The sequence below is a fragment of the Eublepharis macularius genome, chromosome 5 (genome assembly GCF_028583425.1).
Source record: "Eublepharis macularius isolate TG4126 chromosome 5, MPM_Emac_v1.0, whole genome shotgun sequence".
NCBI lineage: Eukaryota > Metazoa > Chordata > Lepidosauria > Squamata > Eublepharidae > Eublepharis > Eublepharis macularius.
The window spans coordinates 163362912-163385633 of NC_072794.1; the positions used below are offsets into that span (position 1 = coordinate 163362912).

At 45.3% G+C, this 22722-nt stretch overlaps 1 protein-coding gene across 1 annotated transcript in view; it reads left to right on the forward strand.

Moving 5' to 3' along the window:
* The first annotated feature begins 6014 nt into the window (after nucleotides 1–6014).
* Nucleotides 6015–22722, forward strand: part of SLC17A9 (solute carrier family 17 member 9) — a 35543-nt gene continuing 18835 nt past the window's right edge. Inside the window, exons 1-2 of the mRNA XM_054981033.1 lie at nucleotides 6015–6371; nucleotides 20499–20696. Coding sequence (XP_054837008.1) covers nucleotides 6220–6371; nucleotides 20499–20696 — 350 coding nt within the window. The 5' untranslated portion in view covers nucleotides 6015–6219. The remainder of the gene's footprint in view (nucleotides 6372–20498; nucleotides 20697–22722) is intronic.

Consider the following 22722-nt stretch of genomic DNA (forward strand, 5'->3'; position numbering starts at 1 on the left):
TGGAAAAACAGTTGCATTTTCAAGGCATTCCAGAGGTAATGGCGGGATCTGCATTGAAACAAGTCACTGAAATAATTGCAGAATTTTAAAGTAAAGAGCAGGAAGAAGTGGCTGCCAACCTAGACATTGCCTACCGAGTTAATTCCATGTATGCAGAGCAAAAAAACTTGCCAAGAGATGTTACTGTCCAGTTAACCACCAAGAGAAGCATTATGAATCCCCATTGGTACTTGAAGGGAAGCGTGTTCGAATTATGAAGGAGTTACCGAGATCGGTGTTGCAAGACCGAAAAAAATACAGAGACCTGACTCAAAAATTTAAAACAATGAACATAAGATACATCCCTCCTCTTCTGTATTTGACCAGTTCGGATCATGCATCTGATGAAGAGAACTTGATTCTCGAAAGCTTATGCTACAATAAAATTGGTTAGTCTTAAAGGTGCTACTGGACTCTTTTTGATTTTGCTACCACAGACTAACACGGCTAACTCCTCTGGATAAGATACAGATGGGAAATTCCAGAAGGGTTGAGTTTTGAGTTTCAATCTGTGAGGCGAGTCATCAAATCAAGACATGCAATGGATGTGTTTTTGACAGAATTTGAAAAGGACTTACCAAAATCAACTAGACTGTAATTATGGAATGCAAATTAATATCATGGAATGTAAATGGACTTAATTCACCTTCGAAGAGAAAAGCAATATTTCATTGGTTGGCCAAACAAAAATGTAATGCGATTTGTCTACAAGAAACCCATATAAGAGAACAGGATGTAAAACATTTACAAAATAAAAATTTAGGGAAGCAATTTGTGGCAACAACTAAGCAAAAGAAAAGAGGGATTGTGTTATATATTAAAGAAGAACTGCAACTTAGCTTCTGATATCTGATGAGATCAGGATCACCTGGGCTCTCCAGCTGAGGGTCCCTTGGGGGTCTACCATCCAAGTATTAATCACGGCTGGCCCTGCTTTCCTGAGATCTGGTGAGATCGCACTAGCCTGGACCATAAAGGTCAGAGCAATGGTATCATTCTCTTATTTATGGCTTGCAGTTGCCTATTCTCGTCAGGTATGTCTTACGCTGAGTCAGGTATGTCTTACGCTGAGTCAGACCCTTGCTCTATCAAGGCTGGAACTGCTTACTCTGTCTGGCAGCAGCTCGCCAAGATCTCAGGCAGAGATCTTTCACTGTACCTACCGTCTGATGCGCTTTGCTGAAGATACAAGACACTGAACTCAGGACTTTCTACCTCCCAAGCAGATGCTTTGCCACTAAGCCACAGTCCTCCCCACTTCCCACGCTCACTGTGTGTACCCATGTCATTGCTCATCAACAGCAAGATGGCTAGAATCTTTTGCAAGAAAGCTGTTTTCAGGAAGCTGACCCGTGGGTGCCAATAAACCCCTATGAAACCAGCATCACTGAAGCCTGGTTCTCCCCTTCCCCAAAAGCAAAATGAGATGTCTAAGGCAGTAGAATGGAATCGCATGACTTGGGAATTTATTTTATTTATTTATGTCATTTATAGTCCACCTTTCTCACTGAGACTCAAGGCGGATTACACTGTGTGAGATTAGTACAGTCGATATCAAGGACATTTTCATAAACAATGCCATAGGATAAATAAATACAAGTTTACAAGGACACAGCACTAGCATGAATCCAATACGGAGTTGAAGAAATGCTGAGACGGAACATAAGCGATTCTAGGGCTGACATTAGACCACATGAAGCACAGGTAGCGCATAGGAGTACACAGGGCTTTTTTCTGGGAAAAGAGGTGGTGGAACTCTCAAGAGGGAAATGAGGGAGAAACACAGACCCCCTTACAAAATGGCTGTTTCCTCCAGGGGAAATGATCTCTGTTTGGAGATCAGGCGGTGGGGCCACTGGATACAAGAGGTGCCGGAACTCCGTTCCACTGCATTCCCGCTGGAAAAAAGCCCTGGGACTACATATTTAAAGCAACGGATAATATGTATGGTTTCTCTTGTAGTAAAAATTCCTTGCAAGCAGATCATTTTTGGGGGAGGGGGAGGCATATTTATCCCTGCTGTTCTACTCTTCTTTGAGTTGAGGTTTTTCATGCAAAGGAACACTCATAGATGGAATCCACAACCCGCTGTCTGAAGTCCACTTTACCATATCCTTTTGCCTTGGTGTCTATAAACCACACCTTACTCATGGGCAGACTAAGAGGTGGGCTTTAAAGCAGTGTACGGTTAACTGAAAGTAGAACCGTCACTTTTTAACATGGCAAAGTCTTGACTAGACCTGCTATTCACCACTTTGCGTGAGTAGCACTCCATGAGCAACTGGCTATAATCGTGGGCATTTCATTATTATCATGTTTCTGTTTTAATGATTAAATACAGAGTTGGAAAAAATAGAATGACTGATGTCTGGCCTTCTTTACAGCTTGTTATTATGCTACAGCAGTATCAGTTTGGGGTGGGTGTGTGTAAAAAAACCCATGCATTATATTTCATAGAATCATAGAGTTGGAAGGGGCCATACAGACCATCTAGTCCAACCCCCTGCCCAGTGCAGGATCAGCCTAAAGCATCTCTGACAAATATTCATCCAGCCTCTTCTTGAAAACTGCCAGTGAAGGGGAGCCCACCACCTCCCTAGGCAGCTGATTCCACTTTTGAACTACTCTGACCATGAAAAAGTTTTTCCCAATATCCAGCCGGTACCTTTGTGCATGTAATTTAAGCCCATTGTTTCGGGTCCTATCCTATGCTGGCAACTGGAACAGCTCCTTGCCCTCCTCCAAATGACAGCCTTTCAAATATTTAAAGAGAGTAATCATGTCCCCCCTCAACCCCTCTTCTCCAACCTCCTCTTCTATCAAAACCCATTACTAAACTTTTTTTTTTGTTTAAATTGGTAGTAGGCATTGATTGAAATACATCCAGGAGCACAATTTTGACCTCAGGCAAGATGGAACAAACACACCCATTCCTTTTTTTTTTTAATAATATTTTTTATTTTTCAATATCTAGCATACAAAACTACTACATACATACATACCCTACAAAACAGTAACTACAAAAGACTACAATAGCACAAGGGATGGGAAGGAAAGGAGAAAAAAGAGAAAGGGAAGGGGGTGGGTAGAGAGAAAGGGGAAGGTAATCTACAAACACTAAACACTACGTTTCAATGCTTTCCCTTCATACTGCCACAATAAAAAAATAGCTTAATAAGATAGTGACGGAGTGGTTGATCATACAAATTACAAATTACAGCTCAAATTAAATCTTTTTCCCTCCCCTGGGCCTCGGGCGCAATTCCCTCTGCGCAGCTACCGCCGGAGCGCTCATTGCCTCCCCCCTCCCTTCAGGCTTCGGATCCTCTTGCTTGGTATCTGGTCCAAATTCTGAATTTATATCCACAAAATCCCTTAACTGATCTTCTGAATTAATCTTGTAAGCTTTATCTTTATAACTAAACCCGATTCCTTCCGGGAGTAGCCATTTGTACTTTATATCCCGTTCCCTCAAAAGAGCTGCCAACATCTTGTACTTAAATCTTTTCTTCCGCACTAGAAATGGAACGTCCTTCAATATCTTGACTTTATTTCCCAGAAAGTCCAATTCCGCGTTGTATGAATTATATAGGATACTGTCCCGGACCCTCCTAGATGAAAACTCGATAACAATCTCGCGAGGCAGCTGCCGCTTCGTTGCATATTTTGAAGATGCCCGACGGACTCCCAAAATGGCGCTTTTCACTTCTTCTTTAGTTGCCCTCGCGGGTATCGCTAAAAGTTCCGAGGCAAGATCCCATAAATCCTCTTTTTCCTCCTCCTTAACATTCTGGAGACGCAAAATGGTTTGTGTTCGCTCCACTTGCAGTCCGATCAGCTGGTTTTCCACCAACTTTAATTCCCTGTTCGTTGCTCTCGTAAGTGACGCACTTTCCCGGGCAGACTTCTCTGCCCCCCCCCCGCTGCTTCTTTAATGGCTTTCACATCGCTTTCAATTAAGCCCACCCTTTGATCTGTTTCATTCAGCGTGTCAACAAAGGGTTTTATGGCTTCCATAACCGCTCTTTTAACCAGTTCTTCAAGCGTCTCGCCCCTCTGCAAGGCCGTCGTAACTGACTTGCCAAGAGAAGGACTCTGCTTTCTTGCTGCCATTTTAGGGGGGGGGGGAACCCGCCAATCTTCCGAGACTCTATGAGGGGGGAAAAATCCAAGTCTTCTAACCTTCAGACCCCACCACTCCTCACAGCGCTTGTAGTAACAGAAGGGATTCGCTTACTTCCAGGCTTTTCGCCTAATCCTGCTCCTTGCCGTTTTCAATAGCCCGGCAGCACACTGGGTGCCGCGCTCGTCTGCCGGCCTCCATAGGGACAAACGGGCGATTTACCCCCTGCCTCGATCTGTCAGAGGGCTCTTCCCGGCGCATCCCGGACTCAGACTCCCTGCCTGAGAGTCTGGGGGTTAACCTTTGCAGAACAGCTGCCCGGCCAGGCGGCTCGGGCGCTTCCTCTCGGGCCTGCCGAGAGGAGCGTCCGACATGGCTGCGAAAACGAAACCGAATCCCCGAAAACGAAAACGAACAAACACACCCATTCCTTTATTCAATTCACATGCAACCAGATTTGAGTCCAGTGGCACCTTAGAGAGCAACAAGATTTTCACAGTGTAAGAGAGCTGAGACTCTTGTAAGCTTACACCAACAGGGCTACCTACTTGAAACTATCTTCAGTTCATGCTATCCATGGAGCTCAGGATTTCTCCCTTCCATTATATCCCAACAACCATCATGTGAGGTACATTAACTTGCGTTAGAAAAGAGCAAGAGTCCACTAGCACCTTTAAGACTAACGACATTTGTGGTATGGTATGAGCTGTGACTCAGATACCTGAAGAAAAGAGCAAGAGTTCAGTAGCACCTGGAAGACTAACAAAATTTGTGGTAGGGTAGGAGCTTTCATGAGTCACAACTCACTTCTTCTGATACCTGAAGAAGTGAGCTGTGACTCAGATACCTGAAGAAGTGAGCTGTGATTCACGAAAGCTCATGCCCTACCATCAATTTTGTTAGTCTTAGAGCCAAGCTACAAGTGACGCCTGACACAGGTTGGACACTTGTCAGCTTCCCTCAAGTTTTGGTGGGAAATGTAGGCGTCCTGGTTTTACAGCTTGGCTCTCCATTACAACTGCAAGACCAGGATGCCTACATTTCCCATCAAAACTTGAGGAAAGCTGACAAGTGTCCAACCTGTGTCAGGCGTCACTTGTAGCTTGGCTCTTATAGGTGCTACTGGACTCTTGCTTTTTTCTGCTACTACAGACTAACAAGGCTACCCATCTTGACCTAACTTGCGGGAGAGAGACTGACCCATGTTCCAGGGCCAGCGGAATTCGAACCCCGATCTTTGTGCTCTTAGTCCCAAACGCAAACCACTACACAACACTTCCTTTCGCAAAAGTTCCCTTCTGAACCCTGAGAAAGCTTCCAGTATCGGGTCAGACCCTAACAACGACGAAGGATGGCAGCCTTACCTGGGAAAGCAATCCCCACTGCACCCTGGCCCTTACTCCCGTGTAAACATGCAGAGAGGCTCGCAGGCTGTTCGGAAACGAAACCTCAGAGATGAAGGGAAGGAAAGAAGGGGCGGATTTACTCGGGCCGGTATTTTTCCGCGTTGATCTCCTCCCCACCGGCGCCGCGGGAGTTTCGGGTCTTGGAGAACCGAACCTGCTCTGTGGAGTGGATCCGTCCCTCTCCAAGGAGATCTTCTCTCCGGTGCTTCTGCCTCCGGGCGCGATCGCTTTTTTTGCTCCCCTTGGAGGGACGCCTCCAGCCCCAGATGCTCCTGGTGCAGCCGTGGCTGCCAGACTTCCTGGAAAAGACCCAAGCAGGAAGAGCGGCTGCGAAAGTGACACGTGGACTTTGGGATCCGGCAAAAAGGGGAGACCTCCCACCCGAGCCCGCCTGACTCGCCAGGTAGGATTCTTTAGAGTGAATCCATCGAGTCTGGCAACTGAGGAGAGCTGTCCCCCACACCCCACACCCCACAAGCAGCCCAAACAGAGAGGCAGTCCGTAAAGTAGAGCGGAAAATTTCATCCAGGTCATTCTCTCTTTCTCTGTTTGCCTCCTCCGTCTACTATCCTGGTAGTTTTCCAGTTGGAGGGACCAGAAGGCTTGGGGAAATTCCACCTGGGTGGGAAAGGGGGAGACGTCCCAAGGTGAATGGCCGGGTGTCTTGGCAAAACCGGAGCGCAGGTGTATGGAAGCGATCTCCTCTCTCATCAGCAGCTGCAGCCCGCAAGATGCGCCCTTCATCTCTCCCACCAGGACAAAGGCGCCAGAAAAGATGGATCTGGGGATGCTTTTTGGTCCAGGTAAGGATTTGGAGTCGCTCTGGGAGAAGGGTTCTTCTCTGTGCCTTCCTGGAGCCCCCAGTTGAAGCCACAAGTCCAAATAGACTGAACGTGGTGTGGTGGTGGTGGAGAGTGCCGTCAAGTCATAGCTGACTTATGGCGACCCCTGGTGGGGTTTTCATGGCAAAGGACTAACAGAGGTGGTTTGCCATTGGCTGCCTCTGCAACCCTGGTCTTTGTTGGAGGTCGCCCATCCAATTACTAATCAAGGTCAACCCTGCTTAGCTTTTGAGATCTGACAAGATCAGGCTCGCCTGAGCTACTCGGGTGAGAGTTTACTGAATGTATAGCCCTTTACAAAGTTGAATTCCAAGGATAGTTTGGGTCCATGTTCAATGTGCATATGTGCATGCATGCGCTTTCCCTCCCACTTCATGGAACTTAATGTTCACTGAACCCCGCCCCCCTTTCTTGAAGTGTGATTGACTCTCCTTTGTTGTATGGCTTATGATTCGATGAATCACAAATGTTGCGAAGTAGAGAAATGTAGAATGGGTAGCCCATTGTGGTCCATGGTGTCAAAAATAACCGAATTCTCGTGGCACCTTAAAGACTTAACTGAAATTAGGCACAAGTTTCCTAGACTAGAGTTCATCTCATCAGATGCCTGAAATCAGCCACTTACTATTTTTCTGCCTACCTCACAGGGTTGTTGTGAGGACAAAATAGTGGTAGAGACCAGTTTATACTGCCTTGAGCTCCTTGGAGAAAGGATGGAAGAACACTGTATAGGTCCTCAGTGTGTGTGATATTTAATGTAAACCAGTGGGGCCAAAAAGCCATGAAATGCAAAGAGTTCAGCCTGTACCGTTTGAATGCAAACCGTGATAATTCACAACAGTCGAAATTCGTGGTCGCACAATACATTTGCTGTGCTAATTTAACACCCATATAGAAATCCCTGGGCTTGATGTAACTCTAAATTAAAATAATATGAATTTGCCAATAAATCCTAATTCTGTGTTTTTTACTCTTACAGGGCAATTCTAAACTGAGTCACATTCTTTTAAGTCCATTGAAGCCAATGGGGTTTAAAGGGTGTAAGACTGTTTAGGATTGCACCATTAGTTGCTTAAATAAGCCCATCTAGTGACTGAAAATGGAACAGGAGACTTTCTAATTCACTGCCCATTTACACTTCGCTGCTACACTATACCTGTTCTCCCATGCAGATAATCAGTGCAATCCTGTACAGAGTTCCTCCTGTCTACATCCACTGATTTCAGTGGGCTTAGACTGAAAGAATTCTGCATAGGATTGCACTGTACAGGGCTTATATCTAGTGACTTCTACTCAACAGTGTCAGAGTTCAGTTGATAACAGTGATATATATGGAAAGACTGCACTAACAAAATTTTTGCTTCATTGGCAGTCAGCGCTGAAGTATTGTTTGACTTCAAGGTATTTTGTATATCACATGAAAATGCTCGGGCATTTTGATCTCTGCCAGCTTGTGTAATGAAAAGGCCTTCCCTTTTCCTCTGCCTCGCTGGATTTCTGATTGGGCTTGGGCTACAAATGACCCATGTGGTTCTTTGCCAAGGTTGCCAACCTCCAGGGGGTGGCTTGGCAATCTCCCGGAATAACGACTACAGAGATCAGTTCCCCTGGAGTAAATGACTGCTTTGGAGAGTGGACAAAATAGCATTATATCTCTCTGAGGTTTCTTCCCTCCTAAAAACCTGCTCCACCTCTCCAAACCTCCAAGAATTTCTCAACTTGTCGTTGGCAACTCTGTGACCATTGCTCACTGTGCTGAGCCAACTTCTGATAAACTGTCACCTGTATCTACCTTGAAAGTGCCTTCAAAATGGAGGTAGCTTACAAGCCTGACATTGCGGAGTTGTTTTAAAATAACACCTCCCACGTGGCAATTAATGTGCCTGTTGGCCGAACAAATTACTGTTATGGAAACTAAAACAAACCCTTTGAAGGATGTTCCATTTTGATTTGAGGACAAAAGCCATGCCGGGCAGCTGTCCAAACCCACTTGTGCGTGCATGGTGTAGCCAGAGAGATAACCAGGAAAACTCTGCCGTTCTATTTGTCTCTCTTTGTTCTCCCCGGACCATTCAACTTCCTCTTTTGTTTTCATTTCCTTTTAGCCTGCCTTCTCTTACATTTAAATGCTCCTTCAGTGTGTCACATCTCCCTGTCCCAGCAAGGCTAGCCTAACGGTTGTCGCACATTTGGCATTTTGTGTTGGAACTGGACATATTCCGAGAGTTATGTCCGTAACGGGTAAGAAGCAGACGGACAGTTCTTGGCCATGTTTTCTGTGAAGGCATAATTGTGTGTCCAGGCTTTAAACTGAGACTGCCTGAAGTTAAAAAGAAAAATGATTTTGAAAAAAGGGTTTCCGGAGACAGCAAAGAGAGAAAGAGAGAGAGAGAGAGAAGCAAATAAAGTGTCTTGTAGAAATAGAGCAGCAGCCCTTCTCTATGCCATTTTCAGCCACCCTTCCTCAAGTCGATACACTGTTCTCCCCATTTTTATCCTCACAACAACCCTGTGAGCAGGGCTTTTTTTCTGGGGAAAGAGGTGGTGGAACTCAGTGGATTGCCCTCGGAGAAAATGGTCACATGGCTGGTGGCCCCGCCCCCTGATCTCCAGACAGAGGGGAGTTGAGCAAGCAGTGCGGAGGCCGATCTCAACTCCCCTCTGTCTGGAGATCAGGGGGCGGGGCCACCAGCCATGTGACCATTTTCAAGAGGTTCCGGAACTCCGTTCCCCTCGTTCCAGCTGAAAAAAAGCCCTGCCTGTGAGGTAGATTATGACTGAGAAAGAGGCCGTGCGCCTCTTTTTGGCCATGCGCACGACCTGCTGCCTGAAAGATTGTAAGTGGCAGTGTAGCATTTGGAGATGCAATGGGAGAAGGTCTGTTGATCCCTGATGCAGTCTGGAAACAAGTGTTATAAATGACCGGTTCCTTGTGGGGTCTTCGGTCCTTGGAAGTACACCATCTCCTTGTTCCACCTGTAAAGAGAAAACAAAACGAAAGTGACTGTTTGAATGAATACAATAGGAACAGTGGTGTTCCAACTTTCTTCCATGAAATGACTTTGTCATCACCGTTTGAGCTTCCACCTGTGCTGGAATAAGTGCGCTTCCTACAGTTGGCCGGATATTGTGTAATATTGTGTATGGAAATTTGTTAGACCACATTTGAAATTGATTGAATATTGTTAATTAATGCACTGTGCCACTTTATGTGCTTAACAATCACTATATATATTTTTGGAAAATTTGGTTGTTTTGTCCCTTAGCTGTGGGTTTCCACTCTGATTGCTGAGTTCTGTCTCTAAGGGTGCCTCTCTATTTGGCGAGAGAACCTCCCAGGTGTGGCTGGAGATCTCCTGGAATTGTAACTGTTCCCCCAGCTACAGAGATCAGTTCCCCTGAAGAAAATGGCTGCTTTGGAGGGTCGACAATACGGTATTATACCCCACCGAGGTCGCTCCCCTTTGGGCCACTTTGCAACTAATTAACTAAGGGCCAAGCTACAAGTGACAAATGACACTTGAATGGCAAGTGGATTGAGTGGAGGGCAAGTGAACAGGGTGAAATACACTTGCCGTTCAAGTGTCATTCGTCACTTGTAGCTTGGCCCTCATTTTCTACGTTGTTACTTCTGTGTTCTTGCAACATGATTGCTGTTTGACTGTGACTCTTTGAAAAAGATTAATATTGAAATGGGCCAATGAGGATCTACGTATCCCATTAGAGTATTTATGAGACTCTTCACACTCTCCACAGCCACTTAGGGCCAAGCTACACATGACGAATGACACTTGAACGGCAAGTGGATTGAGTGGAGGGCAAGTGAACAGGGAGAAATACACTTGCCGTTCAAGTGTCATTCGTCATGTGTAGCTTGGCCCTCAATGAAGAACCTTTGTGTCAAGTCTTATTTCCTCTAATACCATTGTGATATAAGTGCTTTTTGGACTTTCTTCACTGTTGGACTCATGTTCAATTGTTGGATATGCTCTGTAGACTAATTTTTTTTATATATACATGCACTTTAATATTTCCATGTGTAATGATTACTCTTTGAGGACTAGCACCTTAACTATTTGCATCCTGTGTTTCCAGTGTGTATATCCTTCACCAATTTTCAATAGCACTTTAAGAATTTACTCACTTTGGGTACAGAGAACTTATACGACAGACATAAAACTATACATTTCTATATTAGAATATTTTTCACAGAAAGATTTGTTGTCTTCTTTGCTTTATTGTTCTATTGACTGTGTCTTATTACATCTTAGTCAGTATATCGCAGGCTATCTTGTTTTTGTTTTTGCCAGTGCTCACCGTGATTCTCTCTCCTTGTCGTGCTTTGGAGGGTTGACATTACGGTATTATACCGTAATGAGGTCTCTCCCCTCCCCAAACTCAGCCCTTCCCAGGCTCCACCCCCCCCCCCCGAATCTCTAGAAATTTCCCAATGCAGAATTGGCAGCCCAAGTCCTGACCCCATAGATTGAAGGCCGCTTGTCTAGATTGCTAGCTTCATGGGAGAGCAAGGACCAGTCCCCCTTCAGCACGTTGGAGTCTCGAGACAAACCCTGTCTAATCTTGCAGGCGCTGGTGGGAACAACAGTAATTCTTAGAGTGATGTATCTTTAGACAAGAGAAGACGCTTCCAGTGATATCTGAGTGACTTTCTTTCCCTGAAGCCTGCTCCAAATTTGCGAGGGAACTCTTTTCTACTGCTGTTTATAAACAAGGTGCACCAATGACTCATCTGGCTGCTGCTGTTCCGATTGAGACAGCTCGGAGCAAAGAGACAGCCCCCTCCCTAACGCTACTCCCTTGGATGCCACAGCTGCTGAATCTCCCCCTTTGCGGCAGCTTAAATCCTAGCACTGCCTTGTGGTTTGGGTGTGTAGGCAGCAAGTGACTACATTTAGCCTTCTGAACTGGACAGAAATGGTGCAGGGAATATCTCGGCAACTTCTGTCTTCATTCTGAGCTCATTTCCACAGTCACCTGAATTCCAGGCTAAGAAAACATTCCTGACCATAGACCTAAATTCTGTGCCTGAAAGCAGTTGTAACAATTTACTGCCATTTGCAAAATATGCATCTTTGTGATGTGGGTTGCAATATTCCTTCTTTTATACCCTGTTTTTCTTCCCAGTGGGGAATCAAAAACAACTTTAACCTCGTTCTTCAGTTTTATCCTCATAACAACCCTGTGAGGTAGGCTAGGCTGAGAGTGTGAGACTGGCCCAAGGTTGCTCACCAACCTTCCATGCTATAGAGCATCAGCAGTGTGTGAAAAATCCTATGTTTCAACGGAGCCCACTCACCGGTGGAATCGGGACACAGGATTTTTCTTGCACTACAGGTGCTTATTTTCTGCACTTCACACCCCTGCTCTGTCAAACGAATTACAGCATGTATTACAGCTAGCTTCCAGACACTCTAATTTGCAATACGTCTCCTACCCTTTGCCTGGATTTTAAAGACACCTACCTTTTCCAACTTTTTGTATCTGACAAAGGAAGCTTTGACTCTTGAAAGCTCATACCGTAGTTGGTCTCTAAGAGCCAAAGGCACTCCCATAAATGCACTTAGCATCCAGAGGGAGCCGAGCCGAGCCGAGCGCGTTGGTGGGGGCAAGAGGGACCAGGAGCCTATTGCCGCTGCCAGTTCCCTCTGACCACTGCCAGTGCAATTGGCGTCTTCTCTCCGCCACCTGCACGCTCAGCTTCTTCTGGCTACGGAGTGCTTTTAGGGGATCAAGGGGAGCTGGTGGCAGTGAGGGGGAGCCAAGCAGACTAGATGAAATGCCTAGAGAAAGAATCTCTGCCAGGGAGAAGAAGGATTCTCTCCCTCTTCTCCGTGGCAGGGGTTCTTTCTCACTACGCTTCCCGTGGAACCTTGTGGGAAAGTGACGAGTGTCGTCAACGTGTCAGACGTTTCGTCTGTTTAGGCTCTATGGGGCTACTGGACTTGAACCTTGCTCTTCATTAGGGCTAGAAACTTGGGACCTGAGCCTGCAGGATGTATTTCCTATCCCTGTGGTAGAACACAAGTGTCTGTGATCCATTTTTACCACATTTACCAGCAACAATGAGGCATTATAGCAGAGTCCAAATAGGTCTGCTTGGCTGGCCTGGAGAAAAATGTTCTGTCTTTTAAATAGAGGTTTAATGTATAGAAATGGGCAGTTGAAGCTTTTTGTGGCATGGAGGCAAAGCATATCTCCATTAAGCCTCTATTTAAAAGGATAACTTGCTAGGGACAAACTCATATGTCAGTTTAGTTCCCATATCCACTCAGGCAAGACTCATAACCTAATGTTAGCTATGCCAAACAGTTCATATTTAATAACATATTTTTAGGGTGCAGCACAAAGCGGAGCTTTAATATCTTTTGCATCTCTTGTATTTTTATCCTGTATCTCTTCTCCTTCTTGCATGTCCATCACATATAATAAAATGTTGCATCCATACATTGACATTTCCAACACTTTCCACTACAGTCCTTATTTGTTTTTGCAATTTCCTAAGGAGTAATATACCACCTTAAAAACATTTTATACCCATTCCTGCTTAACATTTGACAGTCTGTAAATTAGTTTGCTTACATTTTCCCATTGGCTCATAGAAATATTTTCTTCAAAATTTTTCATCCATTTTATCATACAGTTTTTAACTTGTTCTGATTCTGTTACATGTGGCAGTAAATTTTTATATACGTTTCCTAACAGGTTTTTAAAGATCTCCACCGGTTAGCTGTTCAAACACTGTTCTTTCTCTTAATCGACCACCAGGACAAACAGTTCAGTCACTATGCAAAAGAAGAAATGGACTTGTGTTTGCCATAATTAGTGGCTACATTCAGAACCTTGGATTTCCTGGTATCTTGATGACCGAAGGTTACAATTTTTCAATAAGACTACTTCAAAGGCAGATTCCAGTGCAAAACTGCAAATTCAAATATATCAATAGGCTTCATTGTATTAACCAGGGCTTTAACATAGATGACACATTTCTTAATCAGGGTAAGTATTACATTGCTTGACTCTGTTATCGTCAATTACAGCTGTTATAAACAGTCATTATTTTTTTTGAATTTTGTACAGAAAAGTCACAGATTATACCTCTTGCAGTTTAGAGTCTTTAGCGTCCATAGAGCACAATCTGTCCCCCTGCTGCCAGCACGAGTGTTATCTGCATGCTGAAATTTCGCAATAAATCTGCTAGACTGAATTTTTATTGTTATTACTGGCCTTTTGTTTATCTAATTAGGGGACTTTTAGGTGAAAGGAGGTCTAAAAATAAACTAACTGTAAAGTGCCACAAAACTTATTTTTTGTTTTTGGCGCAAGTAAGACTGTGTTCCGATGCTAAAGGTAACCACAGTTTAGTGAAAATGTGTGCAAACTTGGCTTGTTGCTGAGCTCATGTACCTCAGCACCTCTCCCCACCCCCAATTTCTAGCACAATTAGAGAATCCTAGTTAGAAATCAGCTCTTTTTTTCAAACCACTAGGTTAACTGGAGTCAGCTTCCCTTTATACATGCTGAGATTCTATATCAGGTGTACAGTGCAATCCTTAAATAGAGTTATTCCACTCTAATTCCATTGATTTCAACAGTTTTAGATTGGTGTAACTCTCCTTAGGATTGCACTGTTAGAAACTCATTTTGTGTGCATGAAAACTAACTCTGGCTAACACGCATGGGTAGCTGCAGTTAGTTTCTGGTATTACCTTATCTGTTATTGCATTCTCTGGGACCAGTTTGAGTAGCACTTTCTGTGATTTCCAGAGTTTTGCGGGACCTTTTGCAAAATTGGACGTATTTGTTGAGACCCATTTCTCAGCTTTGCTGGGACATTAAACAAAACTAGGTCAGATGTGTGACTGGGCCAGATATTGGAAGTGTTTTGTGAGAGAAAATTACTTTCTGCTCTGGCATGGGTTTATGTTGCTTCAATGTCCCTCTTTAGACTGACCCTGAAGGGCACTTTGGACAGCTCGTTTCAAAGGCATGATGCAAAAGATCTGAATGCATGACCAAGACTTGGCTAATAATTCTTCAGAAAAAGGTTTTGTCTACATGTGGCTAGTTAATGATTCAATTATGTTTGTGCGTAGTTGTGTTCAGGCAGGCGGATAGAAGCTACGGGGAAGAATGCATTCAAGTATCCTGCATAGCACGCAATCTTGAATAAATGAATGGAATGCCCCTGTGTTTTGTTCCGAGACTATATATGCCACCTGTCCTTATTTTTGTTACCTGTCATCGGTAAATTCTTTCCATTATTTTGTCTCGATTTTTTAAAAATACAAAAGTTGTATTGGTGTGATTTGGTTTGCCATTCTCTAGTATTTAGGGTTGGTAGAATTTCGATCCCTGAATGACTGTATCTCTGTGTGCGGGGAGATGTACCTTGTCCATTGTGAGTATGCCAATAAATGCTCTTACATGAATACTGAGGCCCCATGAAGAGCACAAGCTGCTATTTCATATGCTGCAGCTGCTGAGGTATACTCTGAATGGACTGAGAACATATTGTAGGACAGCTGTGTTTTGTTAGGAGCAAACGGGTCATTTCATAGAAAAAGAGCAGGAGGAACTCATTAGCATATGCCACACCCCTTGCCATCACCGGAAGTGTGTCATTAGCATAACTGATTTGCATATGCCACACCTCCTGACATCACCTATCCTGGCTGTTTTGGACCCAGTCCTGGCCATTCGGGGCCAAAATTGGGCCCAAAATGGCAAAAAGGGGCCGAAAAGGGCCAAAAAAGGGCCCAAAATGGTCAGGATTGGGCCACTGCTGAGTGGGAGAGTGATCCACCACCTGTCAGATGCCCACTCTGGGCTGTTTTGGTCCCAATCCAGGCCAAAACAGGCCCAAAATGGCTGAGAGTCAGGTGAGTGGGGCCACCTGTCATGTGACCTCTTTGGGGAACTGCCGGAACTGTGTTCCGGCATGTTCCCCATCAAAATGAGCCCTGGGAACAAACATACCAACCAAGGTAGCCAACTGACTTTTGGAGTCCTGGGCCATTTCTGTACATCCTTATCAGTACAGTTCACTCTCGGACCAATATGCCAAACGTGCATATTGTTTTGTTACCAGGTTTTCTGCATCTTTACCGGGCCTGCACTCGCTCCAATGTTTTCTTCTGTTCTGGTTTCTAGTGTTTTTTTGGGGGGGTTTTGCATTTTCTGGCATATGAATTTGAAGCGTTTCTGAAGAAACCTCCTACTCCTCACAATCTCTGCCCAGTTGTTCCCCAGAAACTCTTTCTCTTCCTTCTTCACATCTCCGTTCAGCTGCAGAAGCCTGCTTGCAATAGTTGCTGCATGCAATCACGCATGTGCAAAGTAAAAAAAAAAATTCAAAGGAGGACGGGCGCTTTTGGGGGAGGGGGGACTGTTTGGAGGCTTTCCTGCAACATCACAACGAAAATTAAGTGCTTGTGGGTACTGCATGTGGAAGATGAATTGTAAGGGCAACTCCGCAAAACCCGGACCTAAAGCGGGAAGAGGGCAGGAACAACGGGCTGTGCAGAAACGGCTCAAGGCAGCAGATCTTTCACCCTTTTCTTGCACTATGAGCAAGTCACTGCTTACCTTTCTCTTCCCTCATACTCTGGGGGATGGAAGGAGGAAAAAGGCTAACCAGAAGGAAGGCAGAAGAAGTCCCACCAGGCCCAGCCGATGGAAGGAGGGATAGCAGGAAGTCTCCCTGCAGGCCACCCACTGAGGCTGGGGGTGCCATCTGGGGCAGATCCAACGGTGCCGGTGTGCGGTTGGGGCAGTGATAGAACTGGTTAGCGCTCCTCCACCTCTGGCACCTAGGTAATCATCTAGTGTATTTAGTAGATGGGTTGGCCCGGCAAGCTTGGAAGAGACGAATGTAGAAGTAAAAGGGAAAAAGGAAAGACAGATCATTTCCCTAAGGAATGAAATTAACTATACCACTCACTGCTTCTAATTTGGTACAGTTAATTTCATGAGCATTTAGAATTCTATGGGACTCGGGGAAACAGATTCAGTTAAGATTTTAAAAAATGGAACAGGCTCTTTTCTTCGTGGAGCAGTGCTTCCCCCTCTGTTATACTTCCATTATGCTTAACTGTGAACTCTTATTCAGTTGTGGGTGTGTATTATGTGCCGTCAAGTCGCCTCCGACCTATGATGATCCTATGAATGAAAGACCTCCAAAATGTTCTATCATTAACAGACTTGCTCAGATCCTGCAAACTGGAGGACAGGGCTTCTTTTATTGAGTTCAGCCATCTTGTTTCAGGCCTTCCTCTTTTCCTACTGCCTTCCACCTTTCCTAGCATTATTGACTTTTCCAGAGAATCTTGTCTTCTCATGATGTGACCAAAGTACAATCGCCTCAGTTTTGTCATTTATTCAGTTACTCTGTTCTTATCCCAATGAAGATAAATAATATCTGCACTTATATACCGCACTTCTAGACAGATTATTGTCCCACTCAGAGTGGTGAAAACATTGTTATTATCTCCACAATATAGCTGGGGAGCTGGGGCTGAGAGGAGTGGCTTACTCAAGGCCACCTGCTGAGCTCATGGCAGTAGTTGAATTCGAACTAGCAGTGTGCCGATTCACAGCCCAACCACTTAACCACAGGATTGCTCTGCAAATTCTGAATGCTGGATTGAATCTAGTGGCATGATAGCAGGAAGCATGAAGACATTTCCATCACAAGGTTATAAATGAAGTAAACAAATAAAAATATCATGCCAGGGAAAGGGCTGTGGTAGTTATATCCTAATTCCAGACCTAAACGTCGTGTTCTCCACCCTAGGCTCCCTCAAGAGTAGAAAATGCATTTAGCAGAAAGCACTGCCAGAGAGCCAGTTTAGCGTAGTGGTTAAGAGCACGGGACTCTAATCTGGAGAACTGGGTTTGATTCCCCGCTTCTCCACTTGAAGCCAGCTGGGTGACCTTGGGCTAGTCACAGCTCTCTCAGAGCTCTCTCAGCCCCACCCACTTCACAGGGTGATTGTTGTTGTAGGGACAATAATATATTCTTTGTAAACTGCTCTGAGTGGAGTGTTAAGTCGTTCTGAAGGGCAGTATATAAATCTATTATCATTACCATTATCATCACCATCATCATCATCATTATTATTAACCACCACCAGGCAAGTACAAAAGACCAGATTTGTGATATTCATACCAGGCCTGACCAATCCAGAAGCTTTTCAAAGCCCGGCAGTCGCAGGAGCTGACACTGGTACACCCTCTTCTCTTCAGAAGCCGAAAAGAATTCTCTGGTATCAAACCTGGTTGCCAACCTCAAGGTGGGACCTGGAGATCTCCTGGAATTACAACTGATCTCCAGAAGGCAGAGACCATTTCCCCTGGAGAAAATGGCTGCCTTGGAGGGTGGACTGTAAGGCATTATACCCTGCTGAGGTTCCTTCCTTCCTCAAACCCTAGCCTGCCTGCCTGCCTCCCCCCAAATGGTCTGCCTGCTCATTTTATCTTGTTTATTGTCATTATAAAATGTCTGGAGTGTTTTCAACGGTTGCTCCCTCTCCCAGACCCTGACCTCCCCAGACTCCTCCCCCAAATCTCCAGGAATTTCCCACCTCAAAGCTGGCATCTGTATCTCCTGCCCTAGCTAGCTGAACTGGATGAAGCTGCGTCCTCCGAGCTCGGATCATAGCAAGCCTAAATGCAGTCATCTCTTTGTAAGTTAGGATCCTAAAGTCTGAAAGTCACTCCCCCCCCCCCGCTGATCCTAGCCAACCGAAAACTGCTTTTCTTATATTAAATAATGCATTTTGCTTATGACAGGTTTTTAAGTATTACAGGTTATTAAGTATTTTAAGTATTACAAAATGGCCTGCCCACTCCTTTTATTTTGTTTATTGTCATTATAAATTGCCTGGAGTGTTTTGGGTGGGTGAGTGGGGGTTATGCTGTACAAGAAGAATGGATAATTATTATTATTAAGCAGGGCTTTTTTTCAGCTGGAACGGAGTTCCGGAACCTCTTGAAAATGGTCACATGGCTGGTGGCCCCACCCTCTGATCTCCAGACAGAGGGGAGTTGAGATTGCTCTCCATGCTACCGAGCGGCGCAGAGGGCAATCTAAACCCCCCTCTGTTTGGAGATCAGGGGGCGGGGCCACCAGCCATGTGACCATTTTCTCCGAGGGCAACCCACTGAGTTCCATCACCTCTTTTCCCAGAAAAAAAGCCCTGTTATTAAGAGCGATATACGTTTATGTGAGCTGGGACACAAGATCGGGGTTAGATGCAGTTACTATTTGAAATTTCAGATTGCTTAATAGAGGGTTTTTGGTGGGCAGCCTTGAAATATTTGACTTTTCCAGTGGAAAATACAAGCTGATTTGTTTGTTTAAGGGTTGTAAATTTCTCTCACTTCGAGGGGCATTCCATTCCATTTCAAACGAATTTCAGTTAAGGTGGTGGATCAATTTTGTTCCGTTCCAGCTGTTGGAGACAGGGTTACCTGTGCCAGGTTGGGAAATTCAAGGCGATGTGGGGGTGAAGTCTGAGGGAGGGCAGAGTATGGGGATGGGAGGGGCCTCCGCGGGATATAATACTGTAGAATCCACCCTCCGAAGCAACCATTTTTGCTCTGCAGTCTGGAGATCAATTCTGGGAGATCCAGACCCCTCCTGGAAGCTGGCAACCCTTGCCGGAAAGGGCATCTCTTGCCAATAACCATGTTTGCAGGTGGCACAACAGAGGTTTCTCCCTTCGCCTGTAGCAAAAGGCTTCTGAGTCACGCCAAGTTATTGTCAGCGTTGCTGGTTCTTTCACTGCTGGAGAAAATGTGCCAGCTCGTGTTAGAATGACGGGTGAGTGACAAATCCTTCGAAGGCCTGTGACAATGTGAGGAGTTGGTGTGGCTGCGACACTGCTGTGGCACTGGGAGGTAGAGACCAGTCGGGCATGCGGAGGCCCTGAAGGAAACCTGACTAACCTGTGTTGCCTGCATTATACAATGTGACTCAGATTAGATGTAACAAGCAGGAAGGAATGCAGGGAATATGACAGTTGCATGCTCCAAGAGCAACTGGGTTGTGAACTGAAATGTTCTGGGTTCAAATTTCACCTCTGCCACCAGCTGGCCTTAAAACAAGCCAGCTGCAGCTTTCTATTTGAGACTGAATGATACCAATTCTGGCCTTAGGGTTACCAGGTAGTGCCTGGCAACTGGTGGGACGGCAATGGGAGGAGATATGCAGGGCTTCAATGTGGGCTGTGGTGTAACGTCACTTCCAATAAAACCATAGAGTTTCCAGCAACCATAGAGTTTCCTGCAATTCCTAGATGTAACACCACCTGAGATGCTGTGGAGTTTTAATTTTTTTTATGCTGCTGCTGTTCTGAATAGAAATGGGGGGATGTGACATCGAAACGCCCTACAGGGTTTGTTGTGAAATGTTTTGAAAGAACAGAAATGTGCTTCAGAAATGCTAAGTATTTTTATTAACATGAGCCACACAAGTTATAGTACTCCTCAGCTTCCAGGTGCTGTCACTCGGTAGGGAGGAGGGCGGTGGAAGGTACAAAAATCACTCGCTTTGATGGCATGACATCAGGGCGATGTGATGACAGCACGTGTGGGAATGACATCATTGCACTGCCCTGGGAGCACTCCCAGGAGGCCTGTTCCCCCACCTTTCCCCCTGCCTGCCAGGTGAGTGGTGGCAGGAGGCTGAGGATGGGAGTGGGGGATCCCCTGCCCCCACCAGGGCACCTGGAATCCCTAGTTGTAATTCTAGGAGATCTCCAGCCCCCAAATGGAGGCTGGCAATCCTACTCTCTCTCTCTCTCTCTCTCTCTCTCTCTGTCTCTGCCTCTTTGTCTCTGTCTCTGTCTCTCTTTTGAAAAAGCTGGTTCCTGGTTACAGAATTCTGGACCTAAGACCAAAACCTGTGCTTAGGATGTGTTAAATTCTGGCAAAAAGGTCATTGTTAGCCTTTTCCAGCAGGCTTGGAATACTTTTTACGATCTTATAAATCTTGAAGACTTGCCTACTTTCTAGTATCTTTATTTTTTTTTAATTATTTTAATTTTTTCCTTGACTTTTTTGCAGGCCTGAATCTCGAATATGGACTATGATGCTGCTGCTCGGAACCTGCTTGCTGTACTGTGCAAGGGTTGCTATGCCCATCTGTGCGGTAGCCATGAGCGCTCGCTTTGACTGGGACAAGAAGCAGTCCGGCATAGTTCTCAGCAGCTTTTTCTGGGGCTACTGTTTAACCCAGATCATTGGAGGGCACCTGAGCGACCGGTATGGAAAACAACAGCATTTCCCCATGTTATGACCACCCTAGTGCTGAAATATGTATTCGCCGTCATTTGAAATTTGTTGAAATGTTCAATTTTAACACCCGGATTTTGAAAATATTTAGTTTATTATTTGCTGTATGGATTGCCTTTTAGCTATGATGGCTCCTATGGGGTTTACAATGAGAACAAAATAATTCACAATTAAAATCAGTTGTGGTGGAAGAAGGTGGTGTTAAGCTGTGTGTGAGGATTCAAAAATAAAATGGAAGTCTGGCGGCACCTTAAAGATTAAAGAACCGGTGTGGTGTAGTGACTAGAGTGGTGAACTGAGATCTCGGTGTCCCAGGTTTAATTTCCTGCTATGTCATGAAAGCTCGCTGGGTGACTGTAGGCCTATCACTGAGAACCTCTCTACACGTGACTTCTTACACAAGGACGCTCAAGTGTAGGGAGATGCAATGTTAGCCCGGAAGCGTAGTTTAAAAAGACAGAGCCAAAGGCTCTGTCAATTTCACCTCTCTATGCTAGGGTAGTTTCACCTCTCTATGCTAGGGTAGTTTTCACCTCTCTATGCTAGGGTAGCAGAGATGGCTCCTCAGAGGCAAAGATGAAATTAACAAAACCCTCTGAGGAGCGATCTCTGCTGGCTCTTTCTAAAAGATGCACAGAGAGAGAGAGAGAGAGAGAGAGAGAGAGAGAGAGAGAGAGAGAGAGAGAGAGAGAGAGAGAGAGAGAGTGTCGCTGGCTATGAGGCTGTGGCAAGCCCTTGACTAGACACGCACCCCTCTTCGCCGCCTCCCCAGGGCAGCGGATCTGGGCAGTCACCGTGGCGAGCAACACTTTTCTCCCCCTCCCTTCCTTCTTCTTCCCCTCTTCTCCCCTCCCTCTTTTGCACCGAGAAAGGCTCTTTCTTTCTTTCTTTCTTTCTTTCTTTCTTTCTTTCTTTCTTTCTTTCTTTCTTTCTTTCTTTCTTTCTTTCTTTCTTTCTTTCTTTCTTTCTTTCTTTCTCTCTCTCTCTCTCTCTCTCTCTCCCCCTTTTCTTTTGAGCTGCTCCAAAAGTCCAGCCAAGATGCGAAGTTGCAAATTGAGGTTTTTGACGTTCTGCGCCGCACTGCAGCAAAGCTCCACCTTTGGCTGGTGTTGACGGAGGAAGGGAAGAAAGGAACGGGTGGGGGAGAGAGAAAGAGGAGGGAAGAGAAAGAGCGAGGGTTTGTTAATTTCATCTTCCCCTCCAAGGAGGGATCTCTGCCAGCTCTGTCTTTTGAAAACATGCTAGTGTGGGGAGGCGAAATTGACAGCGCCTTTGGCTCTGTCTTTTTAAACTACGTTTCCCAGCTAACATCGCATCTCCTTTCACTTGAGCATCCTCATGGAAGAAGTCTTGTGTAGAGATACTCATACTCTCAGCCTAACCCATCTCACAGAGTGAGGGGGAAAAAGGAGGCGAGGAGAATGATATAAGCTGCTTGAAGTAAAAATATGTATACAATTAATTCAGCATGAGCTTTCATGAGTTACAGCTCCCTTCTTCAGATGCATGTTGGAAGGAAATTATTTTGCACACATTCATAAAGAAAATTACCCGAAGAGAGGGGGAGGACGAGTCGGGGACAGAGAGAGGTTGGTTGTAGATCATAAAATCTTCACGTGTAATTCTCTGTGTAAGGGATTGGAATGGATTAGGTTGCTACACACACCTGATGGGTGGCGAGAGAGATCAGAGGTCCCAGCCTCTTGTGGAGTGCAGATAAGCAAAAGTGTAATGAAGTAGCCAGAAGTAAATGCAAAGAAATGCTGTTAGTCTTCAAGGTGCCATTGGGCTGTTTTATTTTTCTGCAATAGACTAACATAGCTACCCCCAGGGCTTTTTTTCTGGGAAAAGAGGTGGTGGAACTCAGTGGGTTGCCAGCACAGGGGGCAACTTCTGGCAGGAGGTGGTGCCCCTGGTACCATATGCGCATGCGCAAGGTGTGTGCACATTCCCTCAGACTGTGCAATGACATCACTTTGGGTCAGCTGGAACAAGG